Below are 24,774 nucleotides of genomic sequence, written 5' to 3' on the forward strand. Positions count from 1 at the left end.
GCAGGGTCTGTTGTTTATCGGACATTTGACTTCTTACGGGAGAAACTAAAAAACGTAGGCATTTAGGTGGTTTGTTGTAATGAAAATGCCAAATAGTAGTGTCAGAAGTGAAGGATTTGACGGGTCGCAAAGCTTTAAATCCAGAGGATGATCCTCTCCGGAGTGGCCGTACTTCTGTCAGAGCGGCTTTCACGAGATCAACAGCCGACTGCTATTTTCTTAGCCTCGACGCCTATAAATTCTCATTTTCATATTTTTTAAGCTAGCGGGATTTAAAGGAAGAACCCAACAAAACGTTTCAAAGAGGCAAAAAGGCACAAACTGTGCTTGACATCATCAACGAAACTTGTTGAGCTCGAGGAAATATGACATCAGGTCTCCAAAGCGCGCCAAGCCGAGGATCAGCTGACAGCTACATTCGGCGGCTGCTGCAAGTATGACACACTCCAAGTCTCGTCTTTGAGAAGAGGATGCTCTCGTTCTGATGCCGGGAGTAAAGGAGCCGCTACTGCTATTGCTCTGAGAAATGACATTGTGACAAGCCTACATTTGAACTTACGAGCGGCCGATTCTGCTGCTTCTCGACATTGCGACGTCGTGACATCACGAGTCTCGTTGTAAAATGCGTCCGCTCTCAGTCCGTTGCTGATGCAAATATGACACCGTCGCATCCGAGCAAGTGCGCCAAACCGGCGAGCAGCCGAAACGGATTCCGCTGCTGACGCGAAGATGATATTGTGACGTCGGGAGCGTTGTGCCGAAAGCGCGCAAACAGCAGCTGAGATTCACGTTGCGCTGCCGACGCTGATGATGCTGCGATTCCCGGTGAAGAAAATCAGAAAGCAGTTCAAACTTCTGCTGCTGCTGGTGCTGCTTACTTTCGCGGTGTGGTTCACGTACCTGCATATCAACCCGGGCAAATCCATCAAACTCCACTTTAACTACGGGAAAGGTGAGAACATTATGCTTTTATAAGCATCGCATTGCCTGCTGACTTACAGGTTGACGCTCGAGTGTCTCGGTGTTATTATTCTTTATGCGTGTTAAGTTGGTATAGAGGTGAGAAATGAAGATTAAGTTCAAAATGAGGCACGAGAGCAAGATGACAGCTTAATGTCTAGTAGCCTATACTGTATCAGATTGAACATTTTCAACGCACAACACACATCTAGCTATTATTCGTGTTGTGCATTAGTATGTATTTGTACCATTTTCCATCTTCATTCGGCATGCTGAAAGAAACATCACATGTGCACTTATGTCTAACCGTTATCTTAAGTCTTGTAATATATTTGGCTACAGTGTTTCAGTTATGCCAAACGCTGGTGCGCTTTACTCATTTTCTATGGAAGCAGATATTTGTATAGCTAAACAATAAGTCTAGCCTGCAGCGAGCCTTCAGCTTCTCAGCTCTATGACTAGGTGTGAATTACCAGAATTTGTTATCACATGCAATGCCATGTGCTTGTGAGATTGTCCTTCACCTCTGTAAACCACAGGCTACCAAAATCTCATATGAGGTTGTTGGTAATGGTTCATAGAAACGTTATAGTGGCTTTGATACTATTTTTTATTGTGAATGTGCACAGTGTTGAACAATGTTAAAAATGAATCGGAATTTTTTCAGAGAATCCTTTTACATGCACACAGCTGCATTTTGACAGTACAGGCCATTTTGCAAGATGTAAACAAGCCTAGAAGCACTTCCTGTTTGAGTTTTTTTAAAGTAGGCTACACAAAGCTTTGAGCAAATAGAACCAACAAAACATTTAGAGCTGGATTGACATGTTAAATGAATATCTTTACGACTTGGCCTACTTCACCCCTGAATCAAAATGTCCTCATGTTTTACTCACCCTCAAGGCATCCTAACTAAATATAGTTTTCTTCTTGAAGAATAATGCAGTCTGAGCTATAATATCACGTATCATTTTACTTCCAAGTGGTACAATGGGAATGAATGGGTGTTGACTTTTCGAAGCTCCAAAAAGTGCATCCATTCAAAGAACTGCTCGACACGGCTCTGTCGTCTTAACAAAGGTCTTCTGAAGCGAATCGATGCGTTTGTTTAAGAGAAATATCCTATTGACACAGCGCTATTAACCTTGATGTCTAGCTTCGGTCATCTCTCGAATGCCCGTGAACCAGAGGCTTGTTTTTCCGGTAAATGGCGGTGACCAAAAGCCAAAAATGCAGTGTTCGTCACCGGAATTTACGACAAGCCTGTTTCATCTGACAGAAAAACAAGCCTCTGGTTAGATGACGGAAAAACAACAAAAATGAATCAGAAAGTCCTTCTGAACCAGTGATTTTACCGTCTGCAAAATGTCTATATGAGCAGTAAGGATCTGTGTTTATACTTCAGTTTAGATCTATAGGCGTGTACAAATGTAAAGCCGTGCTTATACTTAGAGTTTTTATAATCGTAATTATCAAACATCGGCATGTAACTCAGCCCACATACTTTTTAAGGTTGAAAAAACGTCACCATTGAAACAGGAGCAACCATCCACAATACGCTTAAAACTACTCACAACACTTTGGCAACTGTATAAGAAGACCCTAACAAACCCTTACGGACGAAATATATGAGAATAAACTGGAAAATAGAATGCAATATGCTAAATAGTAAATTTGTATACATTGGAACAAGTGCTTTATCAAGTTTATATTTATCAGCAAATCCTTCTGTATCATTCATAATATTGTATTTTTGTGATATATAAAAAATGTACTATGATATATATTTTTTAAATATATTGAATTATTAAATATAGTGGCTTATATAGGCTTTGCTTTTCATGGGCATATTTCCATTTGTAAAATGTACAGTGTAGAAATCTACATCGCACAAGAATATTTGTCACTTTTTATACACTTCTTATACAGTACATGTGTAGGTCCCATCCATCCTTCATTAAAGTAACTTATACACAGGACTTTATGTGTACATAAAGTTACTATATTTTAATAACAAAGCATTGTTTGAGTTCAGCTTAAGACTGGAAGTCATATACATCTCACAAGAGTGAATAAGTTATGAGTGCATTTTCATTTTATGATGAGCTATAACTTTAAATCTCACTCAATGACACCTTTTATGAGCAGGACCATAGGAGATGCTCTTTCTCATTAACAGCTACAGAATCCTCTGTGTGGTTTTGCTTCCCTCCCTGACTGCACCAAACTGACCTCAATCACATCCCAGAGACCCCAGCATCAGTTTGACCGCTCCCGCCTTTGAGTGGGCCACCAAATCACCCCTCTGCTAAAAACGAAGGGCTCTCTACTCTCTTCCATTTCTGGAATCACTCAAGTGAGAAAAGGCTGTGCAAGTCCTATATTATCTTATATGTTGGTGGAAACTAAAGCGTCACGAAACCAAGTCGGCTGAAGCAAAATTAAAAAGCTGTAGAGGCTCACAAATTGACATGGGTGACATTTTAATCAGAGATGTTGGCCTTGGAAATGCATGTTTGCCCAAATGGGGTTGTTTATTTTCACCTCAGGGCTTACAATGGTCACCTTATTCCCAATTACAAGCTCCACGGGGGTGGTTCAAGATGTAGCCGCGCACCAGCTGTGATCGGTTGCTGTGTACAAGGGTCTTTTTAAGCAACCGAGTGTGAAGGAATGTGTCAAAGTTGTGAGCAGGCCATTCTGTTAAGAAAATGAAAATCTTGATATGTAGTCTAGAGAAGTCATAAAATGTTCTAGCCAAATAAGAGTAAACTTCCAGTTTTTCGTTAATTCAGTCAATTTTGCACACTTCATTGTAAAACTAATAATTGTTGTCGGGTACCATAACTTGTACGAATAACTTCTTTTGGTTCGTGGCAAGAGATTTCACGAGAACACAATTTCCATACGCAACTCTCAAGATGGAGTGCTGGGCTCGAAATTGCGAACATTTTTAGTCGCATATGCACCCTAAAGCATTTGTGTGAGTGCACATTTTGTTGTGGTGTGACCTGTTTTCATCACTGTACCGAACACCGTTTTTCCATGTAAACATGCACTAGATGGACAGGTTTCAACCTTGGCGTGCATCTGCAGTACCTCGCGCATAAAAACAGTACTATTTACGGTGGTTTGGGAGCTGCCTATACCACATGTACAGTATAGCAACTGCAAATTCACATTACGTTATTTTCAAGCAAACCTTTTCTAAAACAGATAATCTGTCTCTTACATATGTGCAACGTAAGCATAAAATATGCTGTGTTTATGAAGTATTAACTGTTTTGCAATTTGATTTTATAATGCCAATGTTTTTAGCATTTTGTGAATAAAATAACAATTTCCCCCATATATTTCATTATTGAGGATTTCTTAAAAAAAGTCTAAAAATCTCGTCTCGTTCTTGTGAACCCAGACCTTTGACTGTCACAAAACAAATTTTATTTAAATTATAATAGAGGACATTAGCCTAGAAAATCACCCAAGAGTAATGTTCGTAAAGCATACACTGTGGATAAAGCTGGGGCACCAGAACAATACTGTAAAATAATTACATAATTCACTTAAAATGATGTTTTTCCTGTTTTTATTGTAAATATGCAGTCCTTTTCTGTAATTTGCTGTCTTTACCGTATTTCATTGTAAAACATTTGATTTGCCAGTTCACTCAAGTATTTCAAATATACGTACAAATCTGTAAAACACTGTAAAATTCTGTAAAATTACAGTTTATTTTGTGTAGGCCTTAGCTCAACTCACACTCTATCCACACCAGATTTATGTCAATTCGTCATTGAGTTTTTGTGAACATCAGCCACTTTTTAATGTTGCCTTAAGTGTCTGGTGTGGTCACGCCATCAGATCAGTTTTTCTCTTTAGGTTGCTAAGCTTTGAAATCCAAGGAAGCTGATCCCAGTTTGGCGACGGTGCGCAGTCAGCGGGTCAGTCATCCTTTGAATACAGAATGAGAGGTTGTGAGAAAAACACACAAGACCGAGAAAGAGTCGGGAAAGAGTGGCAGGTTTATTACAGGCACAGAAAGAGCGGATGGGAAAGGTCATGCTGTGTTTGTACTAAAGATAATTATGTTATGATGTATAATTGAAGTATAGTTTTCCATCTACTGTATAAGTAAAGCCATTTAGTTTCTTGATGCTACAAAACACGTATTGCATGTTGCAAATATTAGTTTATCAGAGAAAAAAGATTTGTAAGTAAAGTTAAACGCCTCTCATTAATGATTTAACAGGTCATGCAACAATTTACAGTCAATCTGGATGTGAGCCTGTATTTGAACATAGAAAATCAATCTGATTTACAATTTTAACAGATACCTGCCTGACACCCGCCTTGCCTTTGTCAATCAATGATGCAGAAAACCCAGAATCCGAGAAATGTTTTTTTTTTCTTCTTTTGTTTCAACAACTGCACAGAGAGTGCATACAGGTGCACAGGAATAAAATTGAATTTCATGTACTGTGATTCTTAGATATTCATCTTCAAGTTAGAATGGACGCATCTGTAGGCTAGAATGGATATTCAGATATAATAGAATTCGCAGTGATGCACTAGTAGTTACAGTATTGGCGGTTTTATCTTAACAAATTAAACCAACGTTACTGTGCATGCACACTCTTGTGACACCAACTGAACTTCCGGTACACATTCTCAAACAACAAAGTGCCTATGGATTATTTTTTGGGGGTAAACTTGTCTCTGCAATATTTAGACTGCGATACAAAGCTCAACCGCTAGACCAGCCAAACACAGACCAGAAGTGAACTGGGGGTCAGGCACGCGCGCCCACTGAAACGGACTTTTTCCAACAAAACGTGCATTTAAGACTAAATAAGATGATCTGTTATAACTTGTGCATCATGGCTATCGCACACACCAAGAACAAAAGGCATTTAATCCTTGAATTTGAAGTCAAGTCTTTCTTCACAAACACCTCATTATGAATGGAAACTTCAAATCGGCAGTGGCCACCGGACGAGAAACACAGCGCTGCACGTCACGTCTACAACGTCTACACTTTTCTGGAAGGCTTGCCACTTGATGTTGGATGGATGACTCTTGTGAGGATAGAGGTTTCCAATAGTTCAACTATTCAAATGCCAAGTTTAAGGGTTTGATTCCCATGAAAAGTAGTACTCAGACCAAAAAATACTAGATATTTCCTTCCCATGCTCAAAGATAAGTTAAAAAACATACTATTTGTAAAAAAGTAACGAGCAAACGCGAAGCTATAAACTGACCACACTACGGTCGCTCAATATCAACGTCACCACAACCAAGCCTCCGACAACTTTTTCAAACGTTATTAAAACCGTGCTCGCTAGTAAGTCATTACTCCGTAAATGAATCCCCATGCACCATTTGTGCACGTGTTGAATTATTTGTGAGATTTAAATGCTCGATGCGTCTAACGTCCCCGCCAAAGGAAGTAGACGCTTTCAGCTACTTGTTAGTTACCTTCGTTTTTTAGACACAATACAGCTTTGAAAAAAGATGAGTGGGTTATAACTGGTGTGTTTAGATTTAAACGTGACCATAGTTAGATCTTTTGTTAGCCACAGATCTTATTTTAGGCCAATTAACCAAAAACTTTTCAAAAAACATTGACTTTAGAGCGATGGAACTGGAAGTGCTAAAGTGCTAATCAAAAGATACATATTTAATGCTCTGTTGTATCAAGCGGGATTTTGGACCAGTTTGATCCAAGTAGGCGGTGCTACCCAGTACTATATAATGTAATAAAAAAATTATGAATAGCAAAAAAGCCATTTAAGGCCTAGAACAAAATAGATTCACATTAAAAACAAGGCACTGTTATTGCTGTCCATATAATCGTGTTGCATTCGGCTAGAATATGATGTATTAGATATTTTACTTGATTACTGAATTACGTCATTAATTATACCTGTACTCTTAACCCACAGCCATAAATGTAATGATGGATCTGAAGATGCATAGATAAACAGGTTGCCACCTCTTTTCTTATCAAAATGTCTTTTATTTTCAGTAAGTGGAGACGTGCTCAGATTACATGTAAAGCAGTTATAAGGCTCTCTTTGCCTTTATCAGACACACACACTCTTTCTCAGTCTCTTGCTTACATAGTATATCAGATTTCAATGTCTTGGCGGAGAGATGTGCTGCATTGAAGTTGGTGTTATTTTACTGTAAGTGATCCATTTGCTGAGGCTGGATTACAATCGATTATCAAAGGCTTGGAGCTGCTTGAGTGGATTTTTATTGTGGCATGCGTGTAAAGGTCACCCACTTTCAGGTTTGTCACTTGCACCTTCTTTGGCTTTGAAGTGGTAACAGCCTGTCATATGAACTCAATAGTGATCAGTAATGCCAACCAAATTATTTGTATTGCTAACAGACCCCCAGTTTTTTAGGAAATTGGTGACATGCTGCTCCCAAAGGTAGAGCTTGGATCAATAAAATCATTAAAAGTTCAGGCAAATAGCACAAATGATATAAACGTGTGACCCTTCGAGAAGTGTCCCATGTTGTCAGTTTTTGTCAGCCACCTCCCAGAGATGCATCGTGAGCGGGCATGGCCCTGATGAAGCCCCAAAAATAAATTGGGAACTGACTCGCGCTCATTCAACTTTCTTTTTGGACGTATCTTTGCGTAAACCGTTTATAAATTCTTTTGTATGTATATCGTCGATTCAATTGAATCAAATTCAAAATTTTCTGTCTGTTGGAAGTGTCGGGAGAAATGTTGGCTCTATTTTAATGCCTAATCTGTTGACTGCACTTTTTCCTTGAGGCTTTATGATTCCAACAAGATGTTCCCATAGCAGGTGGGATCCTCCACAGTTTTTAATGCTTTCCAACAGATAATGTGGATTAAAGGTTTCGTTTGGCATTCTTCAGAACTGAACCCATCTGGATGTAGAAAATAAGATGATGATCAACATGTTTTAAGACCTCCCAGTGTCTTTCGGAACACAAAGATATTTTAGGTGACATCCAAGAGATTTCCAGGCCTCCTCATAGACATCATGGGTAGAGTTGTTGTCAAGGTTCACAAAAGTACAAAAGCCATCTGTAAATTGGTCCATCCGCTCATAGTGGCTCAGTTGAAATATTTTGAAGCGACGTGTGCGGAGTGCTTTATGTGCGAAAACAAACCAAAATAACAAAGTGCTTTGGTGAACACGCAGCATAGACTGACAAGACAAGAGAGCTTGCCCCTGCTGCAAGACAGAGGAGAATATAGCGATCAAAGTTATTAGTTTGGTTTGTTTTTCACACAAAAAGTGTTCTCGGTGCTTCAAAAAAATGCAAATCTCAGCAGTAAATCGTTCACCCTTTAAAGGCTGCAGGCAAGCTGCGTTTTGTACACCAGAGGTCTGGGGAGCTTTCAGCCCATTTGACAGCACATCCCCTCAGGCTTAGTTCAATAACAAACGCTCTCATCGCCACCAGGGCTAAACCGGCGCCGCCCTGCTTTGAAACTCCCCTCTTAATTTACACATGCGAGCACAGGGGCGCACAGATGCGATTTCAGACTTTTTTGTTTTGAAACCCAACTGTTGAGCTGCCTTTGGGCGCATCAGAAAAGGCCCTGAAAACCCGAGACGACACGAATCACATTCGGTGGCGGTTAATCTTCCGCACACTGCCTCGGGGAACACTGTTTTACATTTGTTCTGCACAAAGCCTCTGCAGGTGCGCTGCTCTTTGAAAATTGTTTAGAGAATCAAGACTGAAGCAAAAGTGGCTTTTTGTCCACCTGTTTCCTGGTGTGTCATTGTCACTTTTTCTTCTTTATTTGGATGTTCATTTTTGACCAATACAGTAAGTCAATTGTAAGGCATGCCTTTGTTGTCATGTTAAAAGACTGGAGAAAGGGTTGGTTGTTTTGTTACATAGTAAGTTAGTGAATCGAATGATTTGGTGAGATTTGTCCGAGATGTAAAAGCAAATAAAAGTGTTGAGAGGAACTTCAGACTGCAGTACTGCAGAAATATATCATGTTATTTTGGCGTTATAGTTGTGAGAATTATATATATTACCAAAATATGTTAATTCCTTCTTTAATTCGATTTCTTGACATTTCTTTATGACATTAACTCTGAATAGAAATACTTAAACGGGTCAATCCGCATCTTCTGTTTTCCACTACTAACAAATTGTCACATAAAACAAGAATTATTTTGCAGTCCTGTTGTTTGTAAAACATTAACATAGGGCTGCAACAACGAATCGATAAAATCGATAAAAATCGATTATTAAAAATGTTGGCAACGAATTTCATTATCGATTCGTTGTATCGCGCGACTATAACGCGCGCCACATGTTTGAGTGGCGTGAGCGTGGCGTTTCTGTTGCGTGTCAGCTCTGTGGCGGCTGCGTCGTGTTTTCTGTATCTTTGCACACCAGCACCGTGCCTGACGCGGCGCTGGCGCGCTGCTGCTGCTATAGGTGACATAGAGGGAGGCCGCCGACAGACAAGGGTCTTGTATTCACGACAAGTTTAAACTTTTTTCACATAACCTACACCTTCCAAAATCCGAAAAATGAGTAAGTAGGCTGTCTGTTTATTTAAATAACATTTCCAAATGTTTTGTAGCTTTATTACCTGATGTTGGACCGTCACTCAGATGACACAATAGACTACGTTGTTATTGTAGTGTGTCATATTTTTTTCCATTTTTAATCACATTGTTAAGAGCATAAAAAACAAAAATAATTCAGTCACCAATACATTTTGGGGTTTAATACGAACCACAATTCGTATTAAGATGATTCTCAGATATGTTATTAAAGATGTAACGTAATCAATTGATGCACGTGTTTACTTTATGCAATATGTGTTTAAGATGGACATAAATTAATATTCCCATTCAATGCAATGTATCTTTTCATTGGATATAGCCTAAGCATTTTCTTGGAGGAAGATTTTATGGAAAAAAGTAGTTAATTGGAGTATTCATTTGCAACATTTTAGTAATAATATCTCATACTTAATAGGAATATTAATGTAGGCCTATAATTTATTTCAATATTCACTTGTTGTTTCTCCAAAAATGCATTATAAACATGATTTAAGTCCTGATGTTTTCTACAGTGGACATGTAAACCCCGTAACGTGTAGATGTTGGTTTAATGAAATTCGATTTGAAAATACGATCAAATAAATGATGATTAGCTTTCAAACATCAAAATGGCATTCATTAATATGTATTCGTGTACAAAATTACATATAAACATCTTTTCCTATTCTATTTTGCCTGGAAACGCTTCCAACACGCTTGCGTGTCTCGTGAAAAATAGGCGTCGATTCAATTCCTAGCATGCACGCGTTTTCCGTGCGGCTCGTCTCACGCAGGCAGTGTGCAAGCTCTAACCTGTTAACATGGGAGCCGATTTAAAAACGGTCACGCCAGGCTTCTGAGACGCTCACGCCACGCATCTAGTGTGTCACAGGACTAAAAAAAGTTGATCGCGCCGCGCAGCATAGCGGAGAAAAAATAAATTAAAAAAGCAGAGCGGAGGTAGAGGAAAGACCATCAGAGAGACCCGAAAAAAACAGCAAACCATGAGAGGCTTCTTGATGGGAAATGCATCATGTAAACCACAGCAAGCTGTAATAATAATATAATAAGTAATAATAAAGCTTTTGAAATATGTTTTGCAATGTCAGTTCTATTTTTCAATAAAGGGTTGAAAATGAATGCTTTTAAAAATTTGTATCCGATTCATCGATTAATCGAACAAATAATCGACAGATTAATCGATTATTAAAATAATCGTTAGTTGCAGCTCTACATTAACAGCTACTTGTTGAATATCCCGTTCTGAATGTTTCTGTTTTAATGTCACTTTAATAGATAGCAGATTTGATTTTGATGGCTGTTGCTTTTGATATTTGACTCTGTTGGTATCTGCAAAATACACCCACAGCGAAGCCTTTCAATCTTCTTTTAATGACTTATAAGGTGGTTAGCGGCTGCCAGAATGCAATGCAACATTCATCTTTCCCGTAGTGTTTTATTTTTGTCACATTGTCGTATTTATGTTTGTTTTTCAGACAGGCATGTCACAGCAAACACTCTGTGCATATACAACAAATGACTCTTTAGAGATAATATGTTTCGGTTAGAAGCCATAGGTCCATACTAAAGGTTGTTGTTTTGCATTTTAGCATATTGCTCCCTAGCTGCCAAGTCATATAGAGATTTGCCCCATACATTAGTGCCACCATCAACTGATACATGCTTACTAATGCTGGTCAGTGGTTTATACTGTCCTATGGTGAGGGAATATTGTAAAAATAAATGGCACACTAGTGTTCTATAGGTTAGCAAGTCCCACAAAATGATGCTGTTTATAAAGAGGTGGCACTCATGATGAAGTGAAGGAATCAGGATGCATAACCGTTGCAGTCAAAATACAGAACCTTTTAACTGTGCAAATTTTAAAATCAACATGTACACAATGTAAACAATCCCCTTCCCCTACTATTACAGCAAAGTTAAGACTACTTTAATACTTTAATAAAGCTAACTTGCATATATTATTAAAGCAAATAAATTGAGAAAAAAGCTTGAAATTAACTTTATCCTTCGTAGCACCATATCTATATGTAAGAGATATGTAAGAGGAAATCCATCGCATCACGCTGTCAATCCTCATCATAGCATACAGAGAAACACATCATGTTATATGCTTAAATTGAGCAGGTATGAGGGGAACACGACCGCCTTTTGAAGGGAGCCGGGCGGCACGATTAATCATATTGCAATCGCGATGTCATGCTATGTGATTACATGACGAAAAATTTTTGCAATTATATTAAAGAAACAAGTGCATATATGGATGTGACAAGACATCCATTCTTAGAGATATATGCCCAATTTCAATAGAAGGAAAAAAGCGAGACGTCTTGTGTGGCGGTGGTGCGTGTGCTTGGTCACGTGACTTGCGGGCCGCAGTGTGGAGACGGAAGAAATGGATGCAGAGCAGACCGACACTGAACTAGTGCCCAGAACAAATGCTATCTCTGTTATTTGGGGATATTTTGGTTTCAGGATATCAGACACTGAGCAGAGCGAAGTACTGTGCAGAATTAGCAAAAATGTATCAAGTTTTAAAGAGTATGCATTTTTAAGGTCCTATTTTGGTTTATGTACATACAAGGTGTAAACACACTATTATGTCATAATAATAGGCAGTTATTCTTACATTACTTCTTGACTGACTCTCAAATGATTTGTTCTGTGATCCCCTCCTATCTGCGAGCCTAGAGCCATGTCATTGGTCAGAACGTGTAGTCTGTTGTGATTGGTCAAACACGTTCATCATGTGTGCCATTGGAAAGCCTATAATCATTACTGGATTACGTTTAACAGGTGTTTGGATATTATATACAGTGTATAGAAATCAGTTTGAGGCCGAGTCTGAAGAAGAAACATCCGAAGACGTTAATCAACAAGAAACTCCAGCACGACTGGAGCACAATGTTTCTCTGTGGCAAGTGACAACTCTTGTCATCAAAACAGTGTTCAAGAGCTGCCAACATTGCATCTTTTTTGTCCCATTGGTCCAGTATCAATTCTCTGCAAATAAATGCAAATATAAAACAACATTTTTATTTGGGAGAAATGTTGTCACTGTCATGGCGTGGGTGAGCGTGGACAGAGGACCCAAGTGCAGACAGTGGGTAAGGTGTTAACACAAGACTTAAAAAAATATATATAACAAATCCGGGAAATGAGGGGCCATTTTATGCAATTTGGCTGTCCGTTTACACGGAAACTGCGTTTTAGGGGACTGATAACGCAAACTTTTGAAAACAGGTTTCAAAGTGCAAGTTTTTTCCGTTTTTCATCGTGTAAGCGTGGCCTAAGACGAAGACAAAGTAGAAATTTGCGTTCAAGCACAACAGATCACACAATGATCCAGCACAGGACAGAAAACACAGGGGCACTATAAAAGGGTCAAATCAAGAGGGGAACAGGTGCAGGGCATGAAATCATTTGTTTGGTTGCAAAGGCGTAACTTTTTGGAAGATATTAAAAAATGCTTGCGGAAGTTATAGTATAACGAGTATTAACATCTTAAACTCATGGAAAAACTGAGAATGCGCCACTTTATCACACTCGTAAGTAATATTTGCGGAATATAGCCACGGCTTCAGAAACGTGGCCGGCTATGCTTGTGCATCCATTTTAATAGGAATAAACGGTTCTAAGTGTAATGTACCACAACAGCCATGTGACCTTCCCCAAATGACAGTTTGGGAACCACACATTGTGAGATCTGTACTTATAAGATAAATATTCTCAACAAGTTATTACAGAAAGAATTTGTTAAAGTGCTGCGTTTGATCGCCCTCTTTTGTCGCAGTTTGATAGCACAATGTAACAAAGGCAAGACACAAAGTTCACACGAGACTTCTCTGGTGGACAGTAGTTTACAGTATAATAGCGTTAATCTGTCAAATGTGGCGCAGTGGTATGGAACTGTAATGTGGTTGACAGATCTGGAAGTACTTTACAGGCTTGCGCTTCTTGAAAAACAATGCACACCCTTCGAATGTTCGCCAGCCAATCCCAATGAAGCATGCAACAGCCCCCTTGTTACAATCAATAATAACCAATAAGCTTAGTTTATCATACTTTCCCATACTTGTGGTAAATTAATCATTTTTCTGCTGTCATCAATTTTTGACTGTGCTCCTAAAAAAATTTGTTACCTTAGAGCCCTGATATATAACAGTATATAATGTATGTATATATATATATATATATAGTGTGTGTGTATATATATATACATATATATATATATATATATATATATACAGTATATAAATAATAATACAAATAAATGATCATAAAAACGACTACCATTTGTCGTGATTAGTGGCCGGTTCTTCTACAGCAGGGGTCGGCAACACCCAAACCTGGCCCGCCAGCAATAATATCTGGCCCGCACCAGCAGCATTGTTTTGCCCGAAGCTGGTTCTGAAAAAGATCTTTAACAATCACGTCTTTCATTAATTTATCTTCAAAATAAAGGTACGAGAACTTTTTTGCAGCAATGTTTAATTTTCAAATGAATTGAGAGCTTTTCATTCATTTCAAATGAAAAGCTCTGAAACATATTCAAAAGAGTCTGTGGATCACAAGACACACTTCTAAAATAGCAGTCATGAAATATGGGGTAAGAAAAAAATAACAGTGAAGCATTGAATCGTTTGCTAATAACGCGGGGCATCAGCACCAACACGTGAAAAAGAACAAGGCAAATTCAGCTTTTTTTGAAGGTGCCATGCTTCGTCTCTTGGTGCCGTCTAATATTATATTCTTTGCAAACAACTTCATTGCAGATAAGACACACCGGCTTGGCATTCACAAAACTAGGTAGGATGAATGCATAGTTGTCTTTCCATTCCTCTCTGTATGCCCTATTTTCGCTGTCAACGTTCCTCTTTAGACTCTTTCTTCTTTCATAGTGGCATTTTCTCTCACCATCTAGCCGGCCTAAATGTTAACATCACTCTGCACACAACATAATAGCGTACCCCCAGCAGGCAAAAAAAATGCAGTTTAGTACGTGAGGAGTGTAAAAAAAGTCTACGTTAAATAATTATATAATAACTACATTTTTAAAAGTAGGCTATTCTAGTTGCATTTTTCAACAATTCATTTCTTAAATTATCCTTTGTCTATGTTCTGGCCTGGCGAATGAGTTTTTTCGGCCAGATGCCAAACTTCCTTGCCGACCCCTGTTCTACAGTAACACAGAAGAGCTCCAGCCTATCACAAAGCATTACACTTCAATAGCCTTCAATCACACGGTAAGTTGCTCTGAAAAGCCACTTACTCTCTCCCATGGGACATGCCACAAACTGATATTTTATAGCAGCAGATGCCAGAGGAGGAAACCTGCACCCATTATTGTAAAGCTCCCCGAGGGAGGTTCCAGTTGAACAGGTATACTTACAACTCTGTCACCCAGCCAGTGTTTTAGGCTTCATTGAAAAACGTGGCTCGTTGATATACTGTATTTCAGACTGTAACCATGAAGGCAACATGTGGTCAGTCGCTGTGGTATTTTTAGGTATTTGTATTCAGGGAAATTCAATTACTGTTATTATCAGATATGAGTGCTCAGAATCAGAGGATGGTATCAGCTGAAAGCAGTGCAAGAAACTCCTACGATATACAAACAGGATGTTGAAATGATTAGTATCATATGAGTTTTTTTTCAAAGAAACTCCCAATCGAAGCCAATAAGCAACCGAACAAAGCCAAGACACAAAACACTGCAAATAAACCCTGTCACATCCTAAAGATCGAGTGTTTCTTTTCTCAGCCAAAGATCTCAGATTAATGGCATCCATTAGCTAATACTCAGCACTTTCGTTTCTTGTCCGTTGTAATCTTGTTGGATAACAGCAGTTAAATGTAATTAGGTTTGGGTGCTAATAATTGAATGTCTCTCAACGGTGGAGCCATTCACTCATGGCGTCCTGCTGGAAGATGCCACTCGCTTTTTTACACCCTGAAAGATGCTTAGGGATTCCATGCTATTAGCTTGTATCTCCCAGACATGAATGATTTGGGATTGTTTATGTTATTGAGTGAGGGAAAGAAGCACGTTGCCCGAGGATGGGCAGTTTTAAACGTGAGATGTGAGGTGAAGAAGCAGATTTAAGACCAAAGCCCTGAGGCGGACCCAGAACTTTTCTGAAATATGCATTTCTTGATTTTTGTCACAGTTTTCACGGGATTTGCCCGTGAAAACAATCCTTTGAATTGATGCATAACAGGTGATGCAATTAATCGCAACCAGAATAAAAGTTTGTGTTTGTAAAATATATGTGTGTTTACTGTGCATATTCATTTTGTACTTACAAAAACATACACTTACATGCATACAGTAAGAAATGAATGTTTATTCATAATTTAAATGATTGTTAAAAATGCATCCTAAATATATATATAAATGTATGTTTTTGTTTTAATAAATAGAAAATTACTATGCAACAAAAATAAATGGAAGGGATAATCCACGGCAAACTGTGCATTGAAGGATTTGAATGCATGAGGTGGAGTCTAGGAACAAACCGATGCAAAGCGTAAAGGTCTTAATGCACACCGTCCAGCCAATCAAATTAGAGTATTCTAACTTACCACGGTATAAACATATATATATATATATATATATACCATGTTGTGTATGATCCTTATATACACAGGTGGAAATAACACAATGAGTCCAGGCAAAGGTTTATGGGAAATATAGTTCTGAGATGGAATGGCAGAGTAGTAAGGAGTGCCCTCCGGTGGCAGGGAGGAGATATGTGACACTTTTTCTTAATGCGATTAATCGTTTGACAGCCCTAATTACAATAGTTCTTATTTGAAGTAGTTTAATAAACAGGAAATGGAAAGGAACACGATTAAGACCCCAATGTTTAAAACTTCTTTCAATGAATTGGGGTTCTCCCCTTTGTGTTACTGCTCCTAAACATCTCCAGGCAGCGTTGTTTGGCTCCAGTTATTCTGTTGTTGTTTGCGTGATCTGTTTGCACGTATGAATACGAAGTGTTTTCTTCCCCTACGGCTACACTGCAGTTGTGAGCAGTAATACCGATTTGAGTGCCTGCCCATAGCAAGCATTTGTTATTCTCTCTCTCTCTCTCTCTCTCTCTCTCTCTCTCTCGCTCGCTCAAATCCACAGCTTGGTCTCACCACCTGCTCACATCCCACACAAAATTTGCATTGGCACGCAGAGTATTACAACATTTGCTGTAGTTGAGTGCTCTTAAATGCGCCTTTGTCCTTCTGCCTTTATAAACACTGATACGACCGAAGCGATTAGGTGAGTAAACACATGAAGAGATTATACATCACCTTTATAGGGCGCCTTTGAACGTTCCCTCAGAGCATATCGAAGCAGTTTGTTCATTAGATGTAATCACACAGGACAGACTTCATCACTTTTACAGGCCACGTAAAGTGAATTAGAATTAGATTTGAATTGTAAAGCCTCAATAAAATCTTATGATACATGCTGAGCTTGTCCTCTTAATGTTAACTGTTGTGTGTGGGGCAGAATGACTGTTGCGCTAGCGTGTGCATGCACGAATACAACATTGTATATAATACAGAGTTTCACTTTTGTATTTTAGTTGTGGTTTAGTATTTTTGTCTGTTTATTTTTTCTTATTTAATGATGAATCATAAATATGCTAATGTTAATAGTTACATAATGTAGAATCTTAAATGTAGCTTTGAACCCCGGGATTATAGACGGTATGAAAGTAACAACATAAACAAACGCTACTGCGCAAGCATGCTTTTGTGGCCCAAACTTGACTTCCGTAAATTGGTTTGCAAGATAAAAGTATATCAAGCCAGTATTATTTTGGGTTAACAGTAGAAGAACCATTATGCAACTTAAATCCGACTAAATAAATTCAAAATAATTTTCTTTTATACACCTATCATTTTGCTGCTGAAGACAATGGAGACACTAGGGATGGGCCGATAGAGGATGCCATCGTCCATCGGCGATGGCTGACAGACATTAAGATGGTGAGCCGGCATCGTGATTCTAACAAATGTTTCGTCATGTGACTCTCGCTGCTCTATGCTGTAAATCACTTTGCGAGCAAATATGAACAAGGCTAAAGGGCATATAAGCTTGCGCTGGACAGACTGGCCTTTATAACTGTGGAGATCGGATAAAGAGGACGCACAGTTTGCGGGTTGCATAAAGAAAACGCGTGTCTGCGCATCCTGCATTGTATAAAGAAGACGTACGTGTGCTTGAATAAAGACACGCTTCACTTTATAAAGCCGCAGGGCTATGTCATCTCGTTGTCATCATCGCGTTGTTTCATTGTAGACATCGGCCCAACACTTGGATGATTTTTAATCATGAATTTTATAATGGATCTCTGATGTTGGACTTTTATTTAGTAAAGGGGGAAGTCGTGTATACCTGGGATGGTGATTAGGTTCAATACATTATGAGAGAATTTTCAATTGATTCTGAAATTTTGTGAAATATTCATTTGAACGTCTTGATATCCACTAACTGTATTTTGTAATGTTAATGGAGCCGCGGTATGAAGGCTCTCAGTCGATTGAACCTCAGTGTTATCTGAGTGCGTGTTGCGTGCAGCTCTTCAACCCGCATGCTCCTTCAAGAGGAGTATTCACTGAAGCATAATTGGGTGACTGATATGTGGAATCTAACAGCAGAATTGGCTGTCTTCATGGCTTTTCCAGCTGTTAGGGGCTGTTCCAGTCTGTCGAGATTGAAGGAGAGGACCTCTATTTTTCATGTCTAGTCTTTTCTCTGGGATGCATATAAGCTGACAGAATGATAGACAGGCCAGAGCTGCTCTGTGGGGATAAGACATCAATTAGCTCACCAACCACCCCAACCTCTCCTCTCCCCTTCTCTATCTTTCCCTATCAAATGAGCCATTTTTGCCACGGGGGCCCAAAGGCAGTAGAAATCTTGGTCATGGGTGAGTATATCTGTCTGAGATTCAGATAGGGCCATGTTTTAAGGATGCTGCAGACACACGTGTATAATTTACAGTATGTGTCTAAGGCACGTTTTCACCACCAAACTGGGTTTAAGCCTATTATATATATGTTTAGATGTAATATGTCTGTAGGAAATATCTGTCATTACATGAAGAAAGAGAAAAAGCTGAGACGGACGAAATCCAGAAGAACTGTGGCAATGACTCAGACGCTCAAAGAGGCTAAGTCTACATTACTGTGAAGTTTTAGACACTTGTATAACAAATAATGGCAAAATAAATGTTTGGAAATGTAAACTGAGATTCCCTACTGGCACACGGCTAAAACTCATTTGGGGGTCGAAAATACTAACATGCCCAAGACTGGATTTCAGAAATATCAGATTTTTTGGAATAATAAAGGGCTTGCATGTGTGCAAAGCTTTAAGCCTTGATCATTAGTGCATAGAAAATTGTGTGTGGATCATGTTTCAATGCACATTTTGTGCACATGCAACGTTTTACCAATGAGCTACATATCTCTCTTTCAAAGTAAGACTGAAGGATTTTTATTCTGTGGTTCTTCTAGCGAAAACTGTAACGCAGATTGACTATAATTGTCAGGGATGTGGTAGAGAAGAACCCAAGTGCAGGCAGACACCGGGATGACAAGAGTTAATTATAAAATAAACACAAAACACAAAACCCACAAGGGGGTTAAACAAGACAAATAATAATAATCAGGACACGGACTAACTAGACTGAGAAAACAAACAGACTAGACTAGACTAGACCAGACCAGACCAGACCAGACCAGACCAGACCAGACCAGACAAGACTAGACTAGACTAGACTAGGGTGCAACAAGAACTAGCGACAGGATGCCCGTATAATCAAAACAAGGTTTCAGACAAGGACCGCATACAGCATAGGAAGTACAATGAACGAGCACATGACAATGAACACGAGGATGTTTTAAAGGGGAACAAACACAGGATAATTACTAAGGGGCAGGTGCGGGTACTGAAACACTAATGGGAAGGCTAACGAGACAAAAGGGCGGGAAACACTGACGAGACACGAGAAAGCACATGGCAAGTCAGAATCAAAACAAAGCCATGCCTTTCTCACACAAAACCTAAGGCTATGCCATGACTCCGCTGCAAGACCAAGAATAAACATGACATGATAGCGGAATCATGACAATAATAGTAAAAACAACTTGTATGATTTGAGGGATCATTCAGGTTTAGGAAGGAATAAGTGATGCTCACTAGCAAACACCTACATTTGGGTAATTATTGATGATCTCTTCAATGAAGACACATATTTTGAAAAATGAGTGTATGCAAAATGCTATCAATTTCTCCACCCTCTGAATAATGAATGTGGGGTAAAGAGGGCTCAGCGGGCGTTGCTGTGCCGGCACGTTGTCGCAGCGAGGGGGAGAACTGATGAATTCACAGGGGAAGGACAGATTGTACTGGGCTTAAGTCCAGTACTGAGAGAGAGAGAGAGAGAGAGAGAGAGAGAGATTCAGTTTGGGTGAAGTAAACACATCGCTCTTGGGATCTGCTGATCTCTTTCCAGCCAAGGTGCAGAGGACCATCTGGAGGAGTTGTTGCCATTGGTAACAGATTGAATTATTGATTTCCATTCTGCCTTGCACCTTTAACCAGTGCAAGATGTATCTGTGGGTATTTATGCACTAAATGCTTCGGTGGGACTGGACTGTTAATTCTCTGTCTTTCAGCAAACTCATTCCTGCTAGGCAGGCTTTGAACTCTTATTCAAAGCTGAAGATGTTCAGCCCACTTAATTAATGATGTCTATTATCTGTTATTACTTATACTTACACTTAGGCATTTGATCCAACCTGTAATTATGAAACCTTAACCACTTTTGTAAGTCACCCCACATTGTTTGTGCTGCGTGATACCGATACTGGAAGATCACACAACATTCTTGGAAGCACCAAGAACACCCTAGCAAAAGCCACTCCCTGGTAAAGCAACACCCTGGCAACAAACCACTTCACCCCCCTTGCAACTGATAGCAACACACTGGCAACCACCTTCAAAACCAATGGCATTACCCACCCATAAAGCACCACACTACTGTAAATGCTGTAAACAACCATATGAAAAAAAACTTATGACATCTGCATAGCAACGCCCCTGGCAAAACCCCTGCTACTGTCTTGCAATTTCCTAGAAACCACACACTATCTGTACAGCCACACGTTAAATGCTACCCAAAACATGTCAAAAAGCGATAAGCGACACCCTAGCAACCAACCACAAAACCATTGTAGCTGCATAGGAACACCCTGGTAACCATGACCAAAACTACGTTGTAATGTCCTAGAAACCACACAACTTGCTTACAACAACAACAACCTCATGGCAACCTCATGGCAACACCCTAGCAACCACCTTAGTATTTTTATGGTGACGTTTTCATAGTTAAGCACCAATGATTGGTTGCTTTTGCTTTTTTTATATATAGTTTTGCTCAAAGATTTGGCATCCTAACACTTCAGACTTCCAAGGGGACCCACCGAGTGGGCTTTCAGGGAGGGGTTTTATTGACAATATTGCAAGGTTTGAGTTCATGCTGTATTTCAACATGTGACAACCTGATGTGTGGTTGTGTATAAGTCCAGTGACAGCAGGGCCTGTGGAAGGACAGAACCTCATTAATAACGTGATCCGTTTGACGGCCATGACAGATGCTGTCTGCAGGTGCTGAGGAGAGTCTCTGGAGACAGAAAGACAGAAAAAGCGAGTGAGCGAATCTGAACACCTGCTACGACAGTCGTAATTACGCACCACAAAATAAACTTTGTTCATTGTTAGGGATGTAACTATTCACTCAGCTCACGATGCGATTCACGATACAATAAAAAAAGGTTAAAACAAATTAGAAATGAACAAGTACCCTTTAATTAAGTACCCATTATGGTCCCTTTTATTTCTCAAATGCTGTACATTTCGTTATAAAATTAGAATATGTTTATTTCAAATAACAAAACTTAACTGAAAATTTAAAACAAATTCCAAATCAAAGATCTATAATACAAGTCTCTTTCACTTGATATTTTTTTCTTTCATTTTTTAAGAAAAATCAGCATATCAACGTTTCTAAGTTTGCAGTAAACACAGCGGCCCATGCTGTTCAAAACATGTATTGCGATTCTTTTAACATCTCGACCGACTTGAATCGTCCCATTTTATAATCGATTTTCAACCGGCTCTGTGAATCATTACATCCCTATTCATTTTCACTCGTTTTCTGTCGTCCTGTACCAGTGAACATCAAAGAGTTGAGTTCGCTCTAAGGTCTCTCTGCTCAATACAATGAGAACATCACAAGACTCTGAAATGATTGTAATCATCACGAGGGAGACAATGGCCGTTTCCAAGCAATTCAGCAATCAAACGTTAATTGCTGTTGGCAGATCCAAAAACAGTGGAGGTTGGACGTGCATAGAGAGAGGAAACGGCATTTGTGATTCATATCTCAATTTTTAGAACATCACAATCCATTCTTTTACTTTTTCAAAGTCACAATGTTTCGCTTTCTATGAAGGGCACAAGATAAACGGAAACTCGAAGTTAAGCAGACTGGTCGATTTTGGCTTTAATTGGCAGTCTAGGACTGAGATTTTGAGAATCCCAAAAGCGTCATGTATCTCTAGGCAAAGATATGTAACCTTATATCTGTTCGCCATCACACAATTTATGACCACGTGATTACATTTTCCTTCTGATGAAATTGTGCCAGTAAAGGTATGAAGCTTAGTCTTGCAGTGTAGCCTCTTCGGTCTTCTTGCGCGCCCTTTTTCAACAAATTTAAATTATTTTACACTGTGACATTACTATCAACTGATATTGCGCAGTGCGTCTTTGCAAAAAGTCATAAAGCGCTTTTACAAATCACACAGCGTGCACCTGACTTTAGTAAAGAAAGATACATAACATACACAAAGTATTGAATGTGATGCTTGGGATGTGTTTTAGGAGCTATTATTTTTTTTTTTATATAAACACATGGCAGATTATATAACACGAAACAAATAAGAACACTTTAAATAGATCCAAATAGCGCAAATGGATGGTTTCTTGTACTTGCACAATAATTGGTTTTAGCTAATTTTTACTCAAAATAACTGAAGGACTGCCACTATGTAGTAATTTTCCATATTTTAAAAACAAGCAAAAAAGTAAACTAAGAGTAGGCTTTATAGAAATTAAGTAACAATTAACATTTTACCAGGTTAATTTATTTAGTGAAGGGAACAAAATATAATATGTAATAGGCCCTTAAAAAGAAATAAACAAAATGGGCTTTAATGTAATATAATAGTTTGAAGAGAAATAATGGGACATAAAAATGTACTCACTATAGAAAGATGATGTGATCAGGATCTCATGGCAACTTGTTTTTACATTACAACTTAATTTTAGGTTTATCTTATGTTAACCATATTGTGTTTTAATGACCATATTTTAATTTAAGCCAACCAAAAAATCACAGTGTAAAGCGTAGTGGGTTTGAAGCGAGAAACAAGATGCTGTTTCTATCTAGAAACCTTTTAAGTGGAGTGATGTTCCTCATGTTTGTCAGATAATGGAGGTGGAGCATGTTCAAAGTACTCCGGATGTTTTGACACATGACAGGTAGCATTTCACTTGCTATGAGCATCTACATCTTGACATCAGGACGTGATTTGCACATCACTGTCAGAAACGGCTTTTAATAGCTTCAGCTGTTGTTGTATACAGTACCATCATGACATGCATGAAATTACAATCTGTATCCATGTCCAATTTTTGAAAAGTTGTCAACATGCAACAAATCCAGATTTTAAACAATTGTAAACTAATAAGCACTCAAAAGTTTTGGAGATGTATGAAGAGGTGTGAGGTGTTTTAAAACTTATTTTTGTTTAGCATCTACTGCCCACAGAGGTAGCATCCTAACCGTCATGAACTGTCAGACATGACTTGGTTTGAAACACTACGCATTTCTGCAACAAACAAACTTACATTTGAACTCTATTAAGCATGAAAGCCAAAGTTTTGGGTCAAATCATATTTTGAACCCATTATGATTAATCAACACATTTATTTAAGATTTCGTATTAATATTTCATTTCAAAGCAGTGTTGTTTAATTTTCATTCCCTTTATGCCATTTTCTCATTTTGGTCCCCATATTATTAGTCTCCTTTTTTACATTTGTAAAAAAGTTTTTTACATTATGGTCCAATTTCATTGAAACCATGACTAGTGTTGTTGGCACTATAATCTACCAGTTGAACTACAAGAACCTATAATAAAAAGAGGAACCTTGTTCATGTACATCAAACTTATTGTCAATTACATCAGTGATTCTGGAGCGTTGAAAGAGTTGCAGATTATCCTGGCATAGTTCTAGCTTTGGCAAAGACCAATTTTCGTGTTGGTGTGTGAAGTTGTAAAAAAAGGTTAAAAATAGAAAAGAGATGGGCTTGTGGTTTATGATTAGATTACTTTTTATTGACAACTTATGATAATATTTAGCTAATTTCAACGCCTACTAGTTTTGAATGCTACCCAGATTTGATTCAGTGTCTTTTTCTGTGATTAAAGAGGTCTCTCATGTATGTCTGGTGAGCATGGAGACTGTTTATCGCTACTGTGTAGTTTCATCCATCTTTTGCAATCATTATCCACAAAACTTTATTTGCACAGACTCGCTCATGCATCTTCTATACAATATCAGACACTATGTATTTGGAATTTTATTATAAGAAACCAATGAAAAATGATAGAGAAAGGAAAATAGATCTGTTTGATATCCCAATTGATTCTCCAAGTCACATTTCTATTTCTCGATAAAATGTCTCAAAAGCGGCAACCATCATTACTAATGAATGATGCTAGTAATCGATTTGTTGCTAAAACTAGTAGTGTGAAAGGTGCAAAATAACTGAATTATAATTTTGTGCAAGAAACCTTGGGTGAATTTGTAAATAGAAAGCGTTGTGAAAACAAACATGATATAAATCCTTCCCTTCTAAATGTGGGAAACACTTTGCTTACCTGTCTTACTGGATGGTAAATATGGTTGTGTGTGTTTGTTACAGCACCGGTCTAGCTCTCATGTGTCTGTGGAGTCCTGTGGATAAATGGGTGTCTTTGTGTGCGGTCATGAGAGGCTGGACTTGATTCTCTGTGTTTGGAGTGCGGCCCTGCGTCCTGGACTCCAACAGACCCAACACTGTGCGGCAACTACTGCCTTGGCTCT

The 24,774-nt window shown here is 38.7% G+C and overlaps 1 protein-coding gene across 1 annotated transcript in view; it reads left to right on the forward strand.

The window, feature by feature from the left end:
* The first annotated feature begins 719 nt into the window (after window positions 1-719).
* The window catches only part of b4galnt4a (beta-1,4-N-acetyl-galactosaminyl transferase 4a), a 123,524-nt gene continuing 99,469 nt past the window's right edge, over window positions 720-24,774 (forward strand). Inside the window, exon 1 of the mRNA XM_079450953.1 lies at window positions 720-952. Within this exon, the coding sequence (XP_079307079.1) occupies window positions 808-952 (145 nt within the window). The 5' untranslated portion in view covers window positions 720-807. The remainder of the gene's footprint in view (window positions 953-24,774) is intronic.

Source organism: Barbatula barbatula, assembly GCF_947034865.1.
Source record: "Barbatula barbatula genome assembly, chromosome: 25".
Lineage (NCBI taxonomy): Eukaryota > Metazoa > Chordata > Actinopteri > Cypriniformes > Nemacheilidae > Barbatula > Barbatula barbatula.